Source organism: Hylobates moloch, unplaced genomic scaffold (genome assembly GCF_009828535.3).
Source record: "Hylobates moloch isolate HMO894 unplaced genomic scaffold, HMol_V3 SCAFFOLD_13, whole genome shotgun sequence".
NCBI classification, from domain to species: domain Eukaryota; kingdom Metazoa; phylum Chordata; class Mammalia; order Primates; family Hylobatidae; genus Hylobates; species Hylobates moloch.
The window spans coordinates 29,409,041-29,428,859 of NW_026652288.1; the positions used below are offsets into that span (position 1 = coordinate 29,409,041).

The 19,819-nt window shown below is 40.0% G+C and overlaps 1 protein-coding gene across 1 annotated transcript in view; it reads right to left on the bottom strand.

Moving 5' to 3' along the window:
* ALK (ALK receptor tyrosine kinase) overlaps positions 1 to 19,819 on the bottom strand; it is a 738,718-nt gene that overhangs the window by 480,292 nt on the left and 238,607 nt on the right. Inside the window, exon 3 of the mRNA XM_032172602.2 lies at positions 18,539 to 18,703. Coding sequence (XP_032028493.1) covers positions 18,539 to 18,703 — 165 coding nt within the window. The remainder of the gene's footprint in view (positions 1 to 18,538; positions 18,704 to 19,819) is intronic.

A 19,819-nucleotide genomic window follows, 5' to 3' on the forward strand; every position in this document is an offset into this window, starting at 1 on the left:
TTGAGACGGAGTCTCGCTCTGTCACCCAGGCTGGAGTGCAGTGGCACGATCTCAGCTCACTGCAAGCTCTGCCTCCCGGGTCCTGCCTCAGCCTCTCCGAGTAGCTGGGACTACAGGCGCCCGCCACCACGTCCGCCTAATTTTTTGTGTTTTTAGTAGAGACGGTGTTTCACCGTGGTCTCAATCTCCTGACCTCGTGATCCACCCGCCTCGGGCTCCCAAAGTGCTGGGATTACAAGCGTGAGCCACCGCGCCCGGCCTCTCCTTTCTTTAATATCACACTGTCTTCATTACCTTGGCTTTATAGTAAGTTTTGAAATCAGGTAGTAGAAGTTCTCCAAATTTGTTCCTTGAAAAAATATTGTGTCTATTCCAGGTCTTTTCCATGTCAATTTTAAGTTACAAAATTAAAAAGCCTGCTGGAATTTTGATAGGAATTACATTAAGCTTATTGATCAATGTGGGGAGAAATACCATCTTGAAGCTACTGATATTTTCAATTCCAAAAATGTAATGTCTCTTTTTTTAATTTATATTATCTTTAATTTCAGCAATCTGCAATTTTTAATGTATACAGCTTGCACTTGTTAAATTTTTTTTCTAATTATTTTCTCCTTTTTGATGATCTTGTCAGTGGAATTGCTTTCTTAATTCTCTTTTGGAAATTGTTGTTAGAACATAGAAATACAGTTAATTTTTTAATATTGATTTTGTGTCTGTGGCCTTGGTAAATTCATTTGTTAAATTAGTTTTCATTTCTTGTGAATTCTTTTGGGAGTTTCTACCTAAAAATCATCTTATCTGCTAATAAAGGCAATTTTAATTTATCCTTTCCAATCTGTGTATCTGTATGTTTTTGGTTCCCTCCCTCCCTATTTATCCTTTCCAATCTGTATATCTGCATGTTTTTGGTTCTCTCCCTCCTTCCCTCCTTCCTTCCTTCCTCCCTCCCTTCCTTCCTCCTTCCCTCCTTCCTTCCTTCTCCCCTCCCTCCCTTCCTTCCTCCTTCCCTCCTTCCTTCCTTCTCCCCTCCCCTCCCCTCCCCTCCCCTTCCCTTCCCTTCCTTTGTATTGGCTAGGTTCAATCACTACAAGTGATGAAAACAAATATTTTTCCCTTAATCTTGGAGAAAAGCTTTTAGTCTTTCATTATTAAGTATGTTGTTTGTTAGGTATGGGTTTTTCACAGGTGCTCTTTATTAGGTTAAGGAAATTACCTTCTATTCGTAGTACATAGAGAAATTTGATCATGAGAGGATGTTGAATTCTATCAACTGCCTTTTCTGTGTTTATTGAGATAGCCAAATGGCTTATGTACTTTATCCTATTAACATGGTGTATTACGTTAACTGATTTTGGGATATTAAACCAACCTTGCAATCCTAAATAAATTCCACTTGGTTATAGTGTATCATCATTTTCATACGTTGCTAAATATGGTTTGTAATATTTTGTAAAGAATTTTTGTACCCAGCTTTTATGAAGGATATCGATCAGGGGTTTTCTTTCCTTGTCCCATCTATTTTCCTAGATTTAGGATCAGGGGAATAGTGAGTGGCCTCACAGAATGAGTTGGGAAGTATTCATTCCTTTATTTCTAAAAGAATATGTCAAAAATTGGCATAATTTATTCTGCAAATATTTGGTAGAATTCCTCAATGAAGGCATTTGGGTCTGGACTTTTCTTTTGGGGTAGATTTTCAATTACTAATTCAAGTCTTTACTTGTTATAAGTCTATTCAGATTTTAATATTTCTTCCTGAATTGGTTTTGGTAATTTGTGTATCTCTAGAAATTTGTCCATTTTATCTAAGTTGTCATATATTGTCATATCTAAGTTGTCATATATTGGCAATAGGAAGTTTAGTTTCCCTTACAATCTTTTAAATTCTTTAGGGTCAAGAGTGATGGTCCCTCATTTATTCCTGAATTAGTAATTTGTGCCTTCTCTCTCTTTTACTTGATTAATCTGATAAAAGGTTTATCAATTTTGTTATTCTTTTCAAATAATCAATTTTTGGTTTCAGTGATTCTTACTATTGCTTTTTTATTTCATGGATTTCTACTCAATCTTTATTTCCTTTCTTCTGCATGCTTTTACATCGCATGTTTTCATTGATTTTTCTAATTTCTTAAAATAAAAACTTAGGTTATAGATTTGAGACTTTACTTTTTTCTAATATAGGTATTCAAAGCTATACTTTTTTTCTCTGGGCACTTTTAAATTTCATCTCATAAGTTTTAATATGTTTTATCTTAATTTTCATTCAGGTGAAATATTTTCTATTTCCCATGCAATTGATTTTTTCTTTGATGTTTATTTAGAAGTTCATTAGTTAATTTCCTAATATTCAGGGATTTCTGAGATTTCTTTCAGTGGTCAACTTTTAGTTTGTTTTATTGTGATTGAAGGATATACTTTTTAAATTTTACTTGCATAATTTTAATTTTAATTAAATTTAATTTTGATTTTACTTATATAATACTGATTTTTTACTTGTATAATTTTATATAAATTAATGACTTGCTTTATGGCCTAGCATATGGTCTATATTGAAGAAAGTTCTCTGTTTACTTAAAAGGTTTGTATTAGGTAGTCATTAGGTGGAAAGATGTCTATTTTTCAGTTAGGTTGAGTTGGTTGATGTTATTGCTCAAGGATTCTATATCCTTCTTTATCCAGTTGTTCTACTATTGGGAGTTATTGAAATCTCCAACTATAATTGTTGAATTGTCTTGTTTCCCCTTTCAGTTCTAACAGTTTTGCTTCATGTGTTTTGAGGCCCTGTTGTATGATGCACATACATTTATAATTGTTATCTCTTCCTGGTGAATTGACATTTTTATCATTATAAAATATATTGTTTAATATATTTTTGTCTTAATTTTATCTGATATTAATATAACCACTCCAGCTTTCTTTTGTTTAATTGTTTGCATGATATCTCTTTTCCAATCCTTTTACTTTCAATCTATTTGAGTATTTGAGTCTAAAGTGTCCCTCCTCTAGAAAACATATATTTCATCTTCCTTTTTATGTAGTCTGACAATCTCTGATCTCCTGTGTTTTTTAGTTCCTCTGTATCTTTCTTCCTTTTTTTCAACACTGAATACTTTTCATTGTACCATTTGAATCGTTTATTTTTTTTCTTTCATTTTTTCCTTTGTTTCTTCCTTGCTTTTTCTTTCTTTCTTTTCTCTCTGTTTCTTTTTCCTGCATTTTGGAGTTATTTTCCTAGTGATTGCTCTAAAAATTACAACACGCTCCTTAGTTTATCACAGTCTACTTAAGATTAATATTACCTAATTTTACTAAAATATAGAAATTTTGCTCCAATCTAATTCTAGTCTCCATTTTTGTGCTGTTATTGTCCTATATACATCTCTATACATTATCAACCCAATAATATAGTTTTATAATTGTGGATTTATATAATTCTATCTTTTAAGATGTTAAGAGAAGAATAAGAAAAAGGTTGTTTGAGCCTTTTATATTAACCCATATGTTTACCATTTCTGGTAGTCTTCATTTCTCTCCGTGGATTCAAGTTAGCTCCTAGTATGATTTGTTTCAGCCTGAAACACTTCCTTTAGTATTTATTGTAAAGCAGGTCTGCTGGCAACAAATTCTCTGTCTTTGTTTTTCTGGGAATTATTGGTTTCTTTTTATTTTTATAGGTTAGTTTTGCTTGATATCAAAATCTTGTTGACATTTTTCTTTTGTTTCAACATGTTAGAATATGTATTCCACTGTCTTTTAGTCTTCAGTGTTTCAAATAAGAAGTCAGCCATTAATCATTTCAATATCCCCTGTACATGATAAGCTATTGTTCTCTTGCTGCTTTAAGATCTTTGGTGGCATTTAACAATATGATGATGATAGGTCTAGATGTAGATCTCATTGTATTTATTCTAGTTGGGATTTTCTGAGGCACTTGGATGTGCCTCAGAAATTGATTTTTTTCACCAAATTTGGCAAGTTTTAGGCCATTATTTCTTCAAAAAAATTTTGCCCCCCTTTTCTTTTCTCTCTTATAGGACTTCTATTAAACACATATTATAACACTTGATGTTGTCCCAGAGGTTTCTTAGCACCTGAACATTTTTTTTTAAGATATTTTTCTCTCTGTTCTTTAGGTTGAAAAATGTATACTGGCTTGTCTTCATATTTAAAAATTTCTTCTGCCTTCTTAAATCTGCTGCTGAGCTGCTCTAGTGAATTCTTCATTTTTGTTACCACACTTTCCAACCCAAGATTTTCCATTTTGGTTTCTTTTTAAAAGATTTTTATCTGTCCAGTCAAATTCTCAATTTTTCAGTTATTATTGCTCATTGTTGTCATGCTGTTCTTTATTTCTTTAAACTTTTTTGTTGTTTTTAATTGAATATATTCACAATAGCTACTTTTAAGATTTTGTTTTCTAAATCCAATATTTGAGGACATTCAGAAAGTTTTATTAGCTTTTTGTTTTCTTGAGTATGAGTCATATTGTATTATTTCTTTGTATATATTCTCATTTTTGTTAAAACTGAACATTTTAGAAATATATTACAGCAATTCTGGATTCTGATATTTCCCCCTGAAGACTGCCATAGGTTCTTTTCTTGTTCTTATAGTTGTTTTATTTTGCTATCTATGTTAGTTTTGTTTCTTCATTTAGTAACTTGGCTGGGTTCTATCTGTGAAGTCTGTCTTCCTTGCAGTGTGTAGAGTCTGATGTCTCTGTTGATTGTTTTTCAGGTGCTTATTTTTATTTTTACTTTTTAATAGAAAACAGATGGGGTCTTGCTATGTTGCCCAGGCTGGAGTGCAGTGGCTATTCATAGGCATGATCCCACTACTGATCAGCAAAGTAGTTTTGACCTGCTTTGTTTATGACCTGTCCAGTTCATCCTTCTTTAAGCAACCTGGTAGTCCCCTGCTCCTGCGAGGTCACCGTACTGATGCCAAACTTAGTGCAGACACTTATCAGCATAGCACACTACAGCTCAGAACTCCTGGGTTTAAGCATTCTTTCTGCCTCAGCCACTGGAGTAGCTGGGACTACAGGCATGTGCCACCATACCCAGCTGTTTTGATTTTTAAGCCTGGATTTCTATGGGTAATTCCTATGTTCCTTAGTGACTGGCAAATGTTTTTACAGATGATGTGCTTATACTTCTTAAGTCAGTAAGACTTCTGTCATCTGTCAATAGATCTGTGTATAGGTAAGATAATGCGTTTCTTTTCTTGTTTTGTGTATGTCAGATCTTAAAAATCTGGAGGAAGAATGCACTTTAATGTTCAGGCCATTTAGTTCTTGCATGTCTGCTCTGCATATATACAACCTTAGGATTGGCTAAAAGGCCGTGGCTACCTCAGACTCTGTCCCATCTCCATTGGGAATATATGCAGCCATAAATGGAGCCTCAGGCTAGTAGAGTAGTTCTTTCCCTATCCCAGCCCCATCCCACTTCCCTCTGAGATTATCACTTTCACCTACAACCCCACTGGGCATGCACATTACCCCCTTCCCCCCCTCAACCTCATCTTTATTTCACTCCATCTAGACATCTGATTTCCTTCTGAAGGACACTGAGTTTTCATCCTGTCTTTGACCTCAGGAGCACAGAACCCAGTTGATCCAGCGTACTTTAAAAATATTATTCCATTTAATTATTTCCTCATTCCCACAGGCTTCTGGAATTCACCTCTCTTATCAATTTAGGCAACTAAGCTTGTTTCTCTAGCAATCAATGTTTCTTAAATTTGTCCTTATAAATGTGTCACACAAAAGACCAACAGGTGTCTGAATTTGTTTTTATTAGTAGGGCCAGCCCATTTAATCTGTATGTCAGCCAATCTTGCTGGTTCTGCCTATTCTGTTTCCAGAGTTGTTGATGGGAAGAATACTTTAGGCTTTTGATGGCAAAGAGATTGAGGAGGGAAGAGGAAGAGAGAACACTGGGATAGAAGAGAAATGGAAAAGTAACAGACAGCAAAAGTGAGAGAAATGAATGAAGCACTCATTTGAGGGCTGGGCAATTATGGATGCTCTCTAGAGAACTGCCTAGCCAAAAGCACTGAGACTCCTGTCTTCTCTCAAATCCTCATTTTGAAAGCACTGATTATTTTGATGACTCTATTTTTTTATATTCCCAGTGCTCTGACCTATTTTATAGTTAAAGGCTCCAAATAGGACATAATCTGTGTTTAGAGCTTGGACATGGGAGAGATAGCAGTGACTGCACTGAGTTCTCCCACACTGCACTGCCTGGGTACATACCACTATAGAATGAATTCCTTTTGGGTATCAACGTATTGTCTTAATAAATGAAGAAAAATAATTCTTAGGAGAGGAAGATTATTTAATCTACATAATGATATTTTAATAATACTTTATGTTTGCTTAGCTGAAGCAATATTGGATATAAGGGGATTAAACAGGGGCATCCCAAGCTGTTGTTGCAGAAGTAAATTTAATGTCTGTCTACTTTACTGTCATGGCAATATATAACTGAAAGACTATTCTCATTGTAGGCACCTTGCCTAAGAATAATTCATCATTCTTAGCAAAATATTTTAAATACCTCTTTCATTGCCTCTAGATACAACAAATGCTGATCACAACAGAAAGAAGGAGATTACCAAATATAACACAAATACAAGTCACGGTGCTCCAGAAAAGAGACACAGGGAGCTGCCACACTATGTATGCTATCAGTTTCATTAACAAGTAAACACAACATCTCGCATATTTCCAAATACTAACAGCTTCCATAAGAATCAACTAGGAAAGGAGTAATACTCAACACATGTACTTAAGAGTAATACTCAACACATGTACTTTGATCAAGCATGAAGGCTGGGCATGGTGGCTCACACCTGTAATCTCAGCACTTTGGGAGACCGAAGCAGGAGGATCACTTGAGGTCAGGAGTTCGAGACCAACCTGGTCAACATGATGAAATCCCATCTCTAATAAAAATACAAAAATTAGCTGGGTGTGGTGGTGCACACCTGTAGTCCCAGCTACTTGGGAAGCTGAGGCAGGAGAGTCGCTTGAACCCAGGAGGCAGAGCTTACAGTGAGCTGAGATGGCATCACTGCACTCCAGCCTGGGCAACAGAGTAAGACTCTGTCTCAAGAAAGAAAAAAACTAAAAACAAAAACAAAAACAAAATAACATGACTAGCAATCAGTAGTAAGGATCCCAAAGCAAGATGTAGAAAATTCAAAGTGGACCATAATGCATTAGATAAGAATAACCTGACCATGACCTTTGCTACGCAGGTTAAAGGTCCTCACCAATCACTTAGTAGAAAGAGCTGGACAATGAGATCTGAAGCCCTGTGTATTCTTTCAAGCTTGTTGCACTTCCATTTGTAAATGTGCGTGATTACTGCCTCAGGTGAGGGCTCCTCATTCTCAGCAAATCCTTTGTCATGTCCAAAATTCCTGATTTTAACCCACCCCCCATTCCCAGATATGATGTTATATGTGAATGCCTGGGCCCAGTAAGCCTGCTTTGTAGGGTCAAGATCCTTAAATCAAGACAGAGCAGCACCACTTGCTTCAGGCTGCTGTGGCTGGATGGCTGCTGTCAGGCAGGGCTGTGTGTTACTCTACTATGCCATTTTCCTGTTTACAGAATGGTCTCTCATGCATTATTTCGATTGAATTTTATAACAAGTCAGGAAAGGGAGCCACAGAGGTAAAATGACCCCCAGATCCCTCTTCAACTTACATTGAACCAGTCTTTCTCTATCTTGAATGAGTAAAGATTGTATTTCCACTCTAGGTAGAATAATTCTGTAGTTATCCCCATTCAAGAGAATTTTATTTTATTCTTTTTTGCAAGGTCCTGGCTTTCTTTCAAATCCCTTCAAGCATAAATTCAGAGTGGTTTATGGCTTTTCTTAAGCAGAGCCCATTTTTCTTTAGGATGTGTCTTATCTGTATTATTTGATATATAGAAATCAGTAAGGCTAAAAAACTCAGATAACATTAATAAAACCTTTTTAATACGAGGAAGTAAGGAAAGCAAAAAGACAGCTCCACATACTTTTATAGATGATCTAGTCCAACCCACTCAATTCACCAATTAAGAGACTGAGGTCTGATGTCACGTGTCAGCCAACACCAACCCAGCACTCAACTCTCAGCACAGTGCTCCTTCCATTTCTAAAAGGGCAGGGAAACTATAAACAGCTTAGCTGGTGGCAGTAACCGATTCCACTTCCTCACATGGATTGCATCTCTGTGTGGCCAGGATGGATGGTAAGTTTTAGGCTGTGGCTGCCTTGGGCAGCACCCTTCAACCTGGCCATCTGCAAAGAAGACACAGGTGACAGTGGGCTTCCCAAGACTCCTCTGAAGGCACGGCACTTCCAGACACCCCAATTGATGTAATTTGGTTGTGTCATAGAACAAAGCAGACACCCCAGTATCACTGGTATCTGGGTGATGCCCCTAACTTCTGAAGGTACTGCCAGATATCTAATGAGGGTGAGTCTTCTGTAGGCACAGGCCTGGGAAGCACTGTGCTTTAAGAAGAGTTTGTCATAATGGTAAGAACATAAGATTGGGTATTCAAAAACTGGAATTGAATATCTGACTCTGCAATATACTGGCTTTGGAGATTTGAACCTCTTACTTCATCTCTCCAAGCTTCTAACTATAGGTCAAGAAATATTTAATGAATGCCTATTTTATATGGAGGCTTAGGCTAGGCTCTTGGAACACTGCAATGAATGAGAAAGACTCAGTTTCCTCTCTTTGAAACTTACTAGTTCATCTTTGGTTATCATCTACAAATTAGAAATACTGATAATACCTATCTTGCTATGTTATAGGGATCAGTTGTGACTGTGGCTGGAGAAGCACTTTACAGTCTGCAACTCTTGCCAGTTTCATTCGGAACAGGAAACAGGGCTCATTTCTGAGCCAGCTGGCAGCTCACCCCAGCCCCTGTGTGTGTAGTTTCACTGCCTCCTCCAACCACCCCAGACAGGAGCTTCATAGAAACCGAGCCCTTGGCAGCTATTACAGCTCCTTCAGGCTCTTTCTACAGGTAAAGTAGTAGCCTTATCCCAGGTGCCCCATTTCTAACAACGTGCCTTCTCCAGGACCCTCCCTGGAGGTGCTTTAGGTCCTTCTTGCCCTACAAGAGCCAAACTCCCAGATGCATCTCCTTATTTCTGGCCTCAACTCCTTGTCCTCTTGGGTATTTCTTTCCCATTTCTTGTCCATAGAGAAGTTTATTCTGTTTACAGTGGAGGAGACAGTTTAAGGACTGCATTTCCAGCCAGAATTCATTGGATATCTTTAATATGTCTAAGTCAGTTTGTCTTGAAGGCCCCATCAGTCCTCTGAGTCCTGTTCCTTCTAGAATCGTGCCCCAGGTAAGCCCTGGCCCTGGCCCCAAGAGCATGTCAATTTTCCTGCCGACTTGGTCAAGACCAGCTGTGTTAGTATCCTATTGCTGCAGTAACAAATTACCAGAAAGTGGGGGGCTGAAAATGACACAACTATATTATCTTTTGGTTCTGCAGGTAAGAAGTCTAAAATGGGTTGGTGGAACTGTGTTCCTTCCGGATGAGCTTCCGGGTAGAATCCATGTCCTCTTCTTTTCCAGCCCTTAGAGGCCACCTCCTTTCTTCCTCTCATGGCTTCTTCCTCTACCTTCAAAGCCAGCAATGTAACCTCCTTAAATCGCCAACTCTCTCTGACCTATGCTTCCTTCTTCACATTCCTTCTCTGACACTGACTCTCTTGCCTCCCTCCTTCCCTTTTAAGGACCCCTGTGATTCCACTGGGTCAACCCAGATCATCCAAGACAATCTCATCTGCAAAGTCCCTTTTGCCCTATAAAGTAATATCTTCACAGGTTCTAGGGATTGGGACATCTTGTTGGGGGCTGGAGGAAGCATTAATTTGCCAATACTAGTTTCTATGTGTAATCCCTCTTCAGGCTCCTGAACCTCTAGAATCTAATCTGACAAGTTCAGCTGCTGTGATGGGCCAGGAGTTCCTCTTTCCTTCCTCCAGAGAAAACACTAGGGCTTCTGGAGGCAATGATCCTATCTTGGCTCTGTTGTACAAAGGGTGACCTGAATCACTGGGCTGTTTAGATTCCAGAAGCCATGGCCAAACCTTAGGAGGCGGGTCTCTCTCCCTAGGCTGGTAGAGATTTCTGTGCCTCACAGGTTTTATGCCAGGTATTTGGCCATCATTTGTATTGGATATGCCTAACCCTTGCCTTAGAGCAGGACATGGCCTTATTGACCATCTACTCTAAGATCTTGCCTAACAGATGAGGAACCCAAGACCCAGAGAGGCAAAGTGATGCTCCTAATGGCAGAGCTGGGACCAGAGACAGGCCTCTGCTTCCCCAGCCAGTCCTTCTTTCCTTGCTCCACATGCCTAGCTCCCTATCTCCCTGTGGGCAGACCCATGAGGTTCAGTTAGGAGGGGTTCCATGTTCACTGGACATCTATAATCCATCCCAACACCCCAGGAGAGGCCTGTTCTGATGAGGAGGTGAACAATACTTCCCTGGAAGGTCCACCCCGAGGCAAGCATGCCACTCATTAAGGCAACCCTTCTCAGGAGTCCAAGCTCCAGTTGCTAGTTGTATCAGAATCGCATTAGACAGAAAGAATCACACATGACAACTTGTTGATGTGATTGCTCAAGGGTCCAGATCTAAGGGCCAGGGACCATATTGCTTGAGAGACAAGTGACATGTTTCTACAAACAGAACCAGAGAACTAATGTGGGCTTTCCTGGTGAATTCCAAAAGACAGACAGAGATAAAAGGCCACACATCCACCCAGTGACCTTAGTATGATGAGAAATCATGCTCAAATGAAAAGCATGAGCACCCAGAGCCCTCTTGGTAAGTCTGCAGGGGCAAAAATTGAACTGAAGTGGGTGTGTTTCTGTACTCTTACTTAGATGCTGGATTTGGCCCCTGGGTATATTGCTGAGCCTGCTGCATACTTATTTTCCACATTTCCCTCTTCCTACCCTTCAAGCATAAGCCAAGCAGAAAGAGGTAGGTGGTGGGGTGCTCTGGACTTGGGAGCCCATGCCAGCTGCCAATGTGCTGTCCCTAGGCAGGCAGGCAGGAAAATAACCTGCTTGTCTGTCTGCTTGCCTACCACATCCTAGCCAGGATTTTTGGCTGGGCTTTTTTGCCTGTGTATGTGGCACAAAATAGTTAACACTTTTCCTCCAAAGTCTAAGATAACTCAATAGAATACACTCTCGAATGAGAATTTTTTATCCCTTTGTATTAAAAAAATAGCGTGTTTTATATTATAAAAAAATACATGTTAATGAACTCAAATTTGGAAAATAGCAAAAGCAACAGAAGGAAATGAAAATTACTAATAATTAATTTATCTAGAAATAACTTCTGCTAGTATGTTGGTATATTTCCTTATGGACTTTTTCCTTATGTACATAGTTTTTTTTTCTTTTACAAACAATTTCTACTACACACGTTCTTTAACTTGCTTTTTGAAACCTAATAATAGGTTCCAAATATTTCCCCATATTATTCAATATATTTACAATGTATATGTGTAATTGTGGTATAATATTTTAGGTATACTATATTTTATTTAACTAATTCCTTATTTTAGGCATTTAAGTTATTTCTAGTTTTTCACCATCATAAACAGCACCAAGATAGTTTTTTAGATAAGCCAGTAGGAAATATCGGTTGCAGCCTGTATCTTAGGTATGTCAGTTGAAATGGAAACAAGAATTTCTATAAAGATATCTCTTGACTTTGGAGAGTTAGTGTTGTCAGTAGCATTCAACCAAGAAGTTATTTCTTTCCTCTCCAAACGATGTAGATTCTAAGAAAAGAGGATAAAGGTCTTTGAAACTTAAGAGGGAACACAGGGGCTAGAGCTGTCTGTGAGGACTTCCTGGTGAAGGAGTCCCTGGCCAGCACAGCCCATGTAATGGGAAGAGAGTGGACAGGGAGAACCCTGCCCCAAAAATGCTCCTTAAAGGACTGGAAAAGGGACAGAGACATCAGGAACCTTGAGGCCAGGGTATAAGATGACTTAGCAAACAAGGAAGTCTGATTCCATTAATAGAGGACAGATGTGTGGCTATATTTATTTTACCTAAAAAGAAAAGGAAAACCTTTGCTAATAAATAGTATTATACAATTAGGCACACAAAAGTGCATATAATTGAGGAATATAACATGGTAGGAGTACAGGCTCAAAAATATTTTACCAATGGGGCATACAACAGAATAAAGTTTAGAAACCATTAACTTAAAGTAGAAACTTGGCCATGAACAGAGCAGCACAGGAATGGAGCTCTGGGGAGCTGCAGCCTGTGATACCAGGCAAGGGTAGTCCCAGTTTAGATTATCCGGTTTGAAACAAGTGAAAAGAAAGGAACATTGTTCTGCCCATGAGTGTGTGTCTGTGTCTGTGTCTGTGTGTGTGTGATCAGCAGTCATTCCAATTACATTTTTCTTCTATTCCAGTTTTCTTACCTCTCCTGTTTCCCCAACTTCAACAGTCTTCTAAAATAAGAGGTTTGCTAAAGGTTGTTCCTACAGACAAAGTGAAGTGTATAATTATTGACTCCTATTAACCAGATGAACTTCAGGGTGGCCACTGAACCCTGTGGGCCATAAATGCTGGACTTGAAGCCTGCACTAGCACATTCCACTCTGCAGCGGTGCAGATCAGGGACAATGGCAGCACTCTCGGGAGAAAGATCAGTGATTCTCCAGCTCTGAAGGTCATCCATCTCCATCTTACTGAGAGCCTGTCTTCATCTATGAGGACACCTCCTACCCTTCCTCACCTATGGAACTTGCTCTCCAGGAAAAGTGGCAAACCCATTCACATGTAGGTATCAGAAGTCCCCATCAATCAGCAAATGAAGCCTGAAGGCAGAAATGGGTGGCTAATGATGAGTTTCATTGATGAAGGAGGAAATGCTGGGCAGCCCTTTATCATTCGTAGCCTATCAATACCTCAAAAGATCAAGAGTCAGAGGTGAGACTCAGAGTCAACTCAGCCACTTATTTGCAGCCTGCGGTGACTGTGGGTGCAAAGGAGGCTATATCCTGAGAGAATTTTCCCGCAAAGTCTGCACTTGCAGCTCAAAAGGTGACTCAGGTCCCTGCCACTCCTGGGATACAGTTCACTTGAGAGGGGTTCAGGGACCCTTTTAAGAACATGGCAAACTTTTGGGGTGGGGGAAGAAATTGAAGAAAGGATGAGAAATGCTAGTATGAATCTGAGCTCCTCTGAACCTGTCTAATCAGACTTCCTGAAGGGTCTAAGAATTCACAGTCCACAGGTGCATGGGATCCACATGCCAACCCAGACGCAGGGGGAGAAAAAACAAGGCATAGTGGGCTGAAGAGTGGCCCCCAGGGCATACGTCCAAATCCTAACCCCTGAGTACCTGTGAAGATAAACTTAATTGAAAGTAGAGTATTTGCAGATGTTATCAAGCATTCCAGAATGAGATCACGCTGGACTTAAGGTGGGCCTTCAATGCGATAACACATGTCTCGTTAAGACATAGATTTCAGACAGACACACAGGAGGCATGCCATGTGGTGACAGAGGAAGAGTTTGGAGTGAGACATCTACAAGCTAAGGAATGCCAAGGATTCCCGGCAACGCCAGAAGCTGGAGTGGGGCATGGAAAGGATTTCCCTTCAGAGCCTCCGGAAGGTACTAACCCTGCAGACATCTTGATTTCATACTCTTGGCTTCTAGAATGAGGAGAGAATGAATTTCTGTTGTTTAAGCCATCCGGTTTGTAAGAATTTGTTACAACAGCCACAGGAAACTAATACACAAGGGTACAACAGGAGTGCATCAAAAATTTGAATGACCCCATTCTGGTGTTGCAATACCCTAGTGATGTGTGAAAGCATCCTTAGCCATTCCAGGGCTCCAGGACAGCGTTTCACTACCTTTTGAAAATGAAGCCATCTTGATGAACAGAAGAACCTCAGTAGCAGTGCTGCATCCAGACCCTCCACCAAAAGCAGAACAAAACAAAGCAAAAACCTGAGAGTCAGAGCACAGGGAGAGAGTTGAGCTGTTCAGGAAGAATAGGAGCCTCCTCACTGTGGAGTCTGCTTCCATCTTTTCTGTGTGTGCCCGTGAGTGAGGCCCTGGGGAGGGGGCTCTGCAGATGGGCTGAGAGTATGTTTTCCATTTTTAAGCCAGGATTCATGCTACAGAGTAAAATTTTGCCTTGCTGGAGAAGAAAAATACCTTTGACTACATTCCAAAACACCGGAAGCAGTTAGACATCAACATGGCCTTTGGCACTTCTCAAAAAGTCACAGAATGCCTCCATCTGATGGTTCTTCAAGATTTTATTAATTTATAATATTATGTTCCATCAAAATGATCACTTTTTATTATCTTGCTGCTCTGAATTGTATCTTCCTTATTATTCTCAGCTACAGGGGCCATAAATTAAAACCATTCAGGATTTATACACTTATAGTTCATTATCTTTGATTGGTATCATCTTGCTGCCTTTTTCTGGCCCTTCTATACCTGACAAGAAATATTGCAATAGCATCTAAATACTATCTGACCCATGAATATTGAGTTAGAAAACAAAATAGTGACTACATCATACTAAAGGCAACCCATCCCCACTTCTCATCTTCACCACCAGCACCCTTTCTGCCAAAATGACTGAGAAACTGAAACTCTAAAGCTCTGGGATTAGGATTGGAATATAGGACACTGCTTGGCCATTGTGCAGAATAGACAGGTTGTTTTCTCTTTCTGAACCTTCACTTCTTTCCCTGAAGGTCAAGGGAGTTTATTACAATAGGCTGCTTCATGAGGAACAACGCTACTTCAGGGAAAGGTAGTGTTATAAATAACTGACTAGAAAAGTGATGAGAGACCCACTCCTGAAAGCTCCAAACACCTCTCAGTGCCATTACTGAAGCAGTGGAGTTTCTGGGAGGGCTGGGAGGCTGATCTCCTTGTTTCCATGACTGATCCATGCTGTGTGAGTACAGACCACTCCATTAGACCCCAGACAAATTAGCAGAAGTTTCTGACAGTGGTGAGCCTCTCTTAAGTTATGTTTGGATGTGCCCATTCATGAAAGAGCTTGGTAAAGGAGACTGGTGTATCCACAGCAGCTTTTGCTGTGGTTGTTCACACCACCATCCTTCGTATTGCTAACTAGTACCTGATGCTAACAGTGATTACTTTTCAGAGCAATGGAAGTTGACAACATTTACTTTTAAAAAATGGATATTCCAATCCTGATGCATCTAACGGGAAAGTTTCACATTCAGTGTGTGCACTGACCCTTGGGATCCAGCTTCATAAAAACATAAAGGCATTGATATGTTTCCATGCTAAAGAATGCTGAGACGTAAAAATGTATTTATTTTCTTCCTTCCCTCCTCTCCCCCTTCTTTTTTGTTTTGTCATAGCACTCAGTGTAATGTGCGCATGTCAGCGATCACAGGTGGAGGAGGAGAAACAGGTCACCAAGTGAAATGCACAATTTATTGGCACTGTTTAAAAACATTTTTTTAAACCACAAACTTTCAAAGTTATAATGTGTGACTCAGTAACATCTGTGGAATTTACAAAGAACACAATTTCCACTTGTCCCTCTCTCTTGATCTCACTGAACTGTAATCACAGTTCCACTCTTGGAATATAAATTTTTAAAAATCTGTAATGACCAAAAAAATGTTTCTAGAGGTTAAGTGTTGGAATCTGGAGATAGTCCTGGGGTGGCTGAATGGGAGTAAGTCTGAATGGGAGTAAGTCAACAGTATTACAAGCCCAGCTATGCCTCAGAATCATCCAAGAAACTTACGAAAAATGAAATAAAACAGATTTCCATGAAAATTGAAACTGCAATGGGATACTGTATTTAATTCACCAGACAGATAAAAAAATACAGCCTGACAATAGTGATATTGATGAGGATGTAAAGCCATGGGAAGGAATACCAATATATCACTAGTGGGAGTACAAATTGGTGTAACCACTTTGGAAAATAGATTGGCATTACCCAGTGAAATGGAACATGTTCTGACCCTCCCACCCAGCAATTCCACTCTTAGTTACATGCTCTAGAGCAATGGTCCCCGACCTTTTTGGCATCAAGGACTAGCTTCTTTGAAGACAATTTTTCCATGGATGGTTTTGGGATGAAAGTGTTCCACCTCAGATCATCAGGCATTAGATTCTCATAAGAAGCACTCAACCTAGATCCCTTGCATTCACAGTCTGTGTGTGTGCACAGTGCACAATAGGATTCACGTTCCTATAAGCACAATAGGATTCATGTTCCTATAAGAATCTAATGTGGCAGCTGATCTGACAGGAGGTGGAGCTCAGGCAGTAATGCTGGCTTGCTTGCTACTCATCTCCAGCTATGCGTCCCGTTCCTAACAGGCCATGGACAGGTACCAGTCTGCAGCCTGGGTGTTAGGGATCCCTGTTCTAGAGAAACTCTTGAACATGTGCACCAAGAGAGATGTACAAAGATGTTTACAATAGTGTTGATGGCAATAGCAAGAACCTGGAAATAATTCAAATGTTCAATGACAGTTGAAGAGATCAATTGTGATATTTTTATGCAAAGGATTAATATAGTACCAAAAGCAAATGAATCACAGCTACATGTATCAAAGTGAACAGATCAAAAACAGTATAATCCCATTTATATACAAAGCTGAAAACATGCAAACCTAGTCAATATGTTGTTTGGAGCTATATACATAGGTGGTATAGCCATGAAAAAGAGCAAATAAGTGATTCACACAAAATATAGGAGAGTGGTTACCTTGGAGGGTGGGGAAAAGTTTGTGATCTAAGTGGGAGAGAGGAAACTCCAAAAAGACTGATAATGTTCAGATTCTTCAGCTTTTTGGTGGTGAGAATGCAAGTGTTGTTGGTTTTGTTGTAATCTCTAATTTACGCATGTATATCATATCCACTTTTTGCTAAATTTCCTAGTAAAAATGTAAAATACACAAGACACGTAGTCTCCATCTCAGATCTATTGACTCAGAATCTCAGGTTAAAGGATCTAGGCAGTCTTTTCTATAAGTTCTCCAGAAGAATTCTGATGCACTGTCAGGTTAAGAGCACTCACCTACACACACACACACCCTACAATACCTATCACCATCCAGATAAAAGCAGCTTAAAATATAAGTCAAGGTCAACCAATTCCAAAAGAGTTATAAAAACAAAAAGCCCAGGAAAGTGTATAGAAAGGAAAGTCTCTTTTGGTTCTTTGATGACAAGGTAGAGGCTGAGGTATAAGCCTGAGAGCATTAGTTGTTTTTGCGCCACCTCCAATCTCCCTCATCAGCTTACCCAAGACCTGACCTGTTAGGATCCCTAGTAGCATGAGCCTGAGATGATCTCTCTCAAGAATCTGGCCACAGAGCAGGCTCTGGTCCTGATCTTTCTACAAAGACAGAAGCATGATGTGGCAGAAAGTGCCTTTGTCCAGGACTCATCACAGCAGATATTTAGACCTGGACCCACAGGTACATGCTGTGTGATCTTGGGGCAGTCACTCCCCTGCTCTGAGCACTAGTTTTCTTATCTGCCCTGCCTCTGTCATTGAAATCCAATGAGGTAGTGTAGGTGGGAGTGCTTTGCAAACTGAAAAAAACTACCCTGAATGTCTAATAAGCCCATTGCCATTTCAGTTATTCCTTCTTCCAAAAAGCCAGGAACATAGGCTTTCAATTCTGAGTCAGTAGAGTTTTCTGGGTCCAAGACATTGGGAGTCCTAAGATTTGGCTTGGTGAGACCTAAAACTAGACTAGGGCTTAGTGCCTTCATGTCTCTCTCTAAGAAACTCAGCACAATTTAACAACTGCCCACTACTTTCCTCTGATCCTACCTTTCCTAGGCCCTGATAATAAAGAAGGGGACATTCATAAACAGCTCTAGACCATGGGAAGCATCACACCAAGGAAACATGTCGCCTGAGTATGAATGGCTTAGAAACAAACATTTAAGCCAGTTCTACAATACCTTCCAAATTAGGATTGCCAGATTTGGCAGTAAAAATAAAAATGCAGGACACTCAATTACATTTGAATTGTTTTGTAAAATTGGAATAGTTCTTAGTTTAAGTGTGTTCCAACTATTGCATGAGACACACTTATACTAAAAAATCATTTGCTGTTCATCTGAAATTCAAATTTAATGAGGTATCTTGTATTTTATCTGGCAATCCCATTTCAAATACCGATCAGCACTTTCTCCTACAGGGAAATCTGCATGGAAGAGGGTTATGAAACCCTACTTTTATTACTTGTTAAAGAATAAAGGGTCGGCCTGATCTTGAGATGGGACTTGTCTTCCTCCCTTCCTTGCATGGCCCAAGAAGCCATGGAAAGGCACAGATATTAAAAGCAGGTTTCAAAGTAAACAGAGCAGAACAGGAGTGAAGTCTCATCATTTCAAACAGAAATAGGCATTCCAGCCTGGCCCTGACCCACCCAGGACATCACCAGCAGCCTCTCCCTTACCTCTGGGCATCTCCTTAGAACGCTCTGCCTCAGGCCCGTTCAGCAAGTCCATTTGGGAGGCCTCCTCAGAGGGCACACGGCGCCAGGACCAGCTCTGGTTCCTGAGGTCATGCAGTGGAGGGGAATATTCCAGCTCACAGGGGAAGTCAAAGCTGCACTCCAGACCTACAATAATAGCCAAGGGTGAGTGGAACAAACCATTTCCCAAACGTGACTTTTCAGCCCCCTCCACTCCACACTAGGAGGTTGGCCTTCATCTCCTCCACACCCTTTGCCCTGTCCAGGGGAGATCACTTGTCAATACCACAGGGCTCTGTATTGGTGAAAAGGGGCCTAAGAGAATAAAATGTGCCCTTTCTGTAACTCATATTATGGGCGTTGTTCTCAGAGAAGGCAGGTAAAAAAAAAAAGCTAACTAACAGGTTGAATGGTGAGAAGCTCTACATCTTGTGAAGTTACCTGAAGACATAGAGAGGGCCTGAGGGTGAGTGGGCAGAGCCTGCCCGAGCAACCCACGAGGGCTGAGTCCAAGTCTGGCTCTGCATTTACCAGCCCGGTGACTCCAAGCAAGAAAACTCACCTCTCTGACCCTTAATTCCCTCACCTGTACATTAGGCTGATAATTACCACTCCAGTTTGCTGTAAGAAGTGGTGGTAAAACATACTGCCTACAAATATGTAATGTATGTGGGGCTTACAACCTAGATGATGGGTCAGAGTAAACAGGCAACCTATAGAATGGGAGAAAATTTTTGCAATCTATCCACCTGACAAAGGGCTAATAACTAGAATCTACAAAGAGCTTAAACAAATTTACCAGAAAAAAAACCAAACAACCCCATCAAAAAGTGGGCAAAGGATATGAACAGACATTTCTCAAAAGAAGACAGTTATGTGGCCAAAAAACAATGAAAAAAAGCTCGTCATCACCGGTCATTAGCAAAATGCAAATCAAAACCACAATGAGATACCATCACACACCAGTTAGAATGGTGATCATTAAAAAGGAGACAACAGATGCTGGAGAGGATGTGGAGAAATAGAAATACAAACGCTTTTACACTGTTGGTGGGAGTGTAAACTAGTTCAACCATTGTGGAAGATAGGGTGGCGATTCCTTAAGGATCTAGAACCAGAAATACCATTTGACCCAGCAATCCCATTTCTGGGTATATAGCCAAAGGTTTATAAATTATTCTACTATAAAGACACATGCCTACATATGTTTATTGCAGCACTGTTCACAATAGCAAAGACTTGGAACCAACCCAAATGCCCATC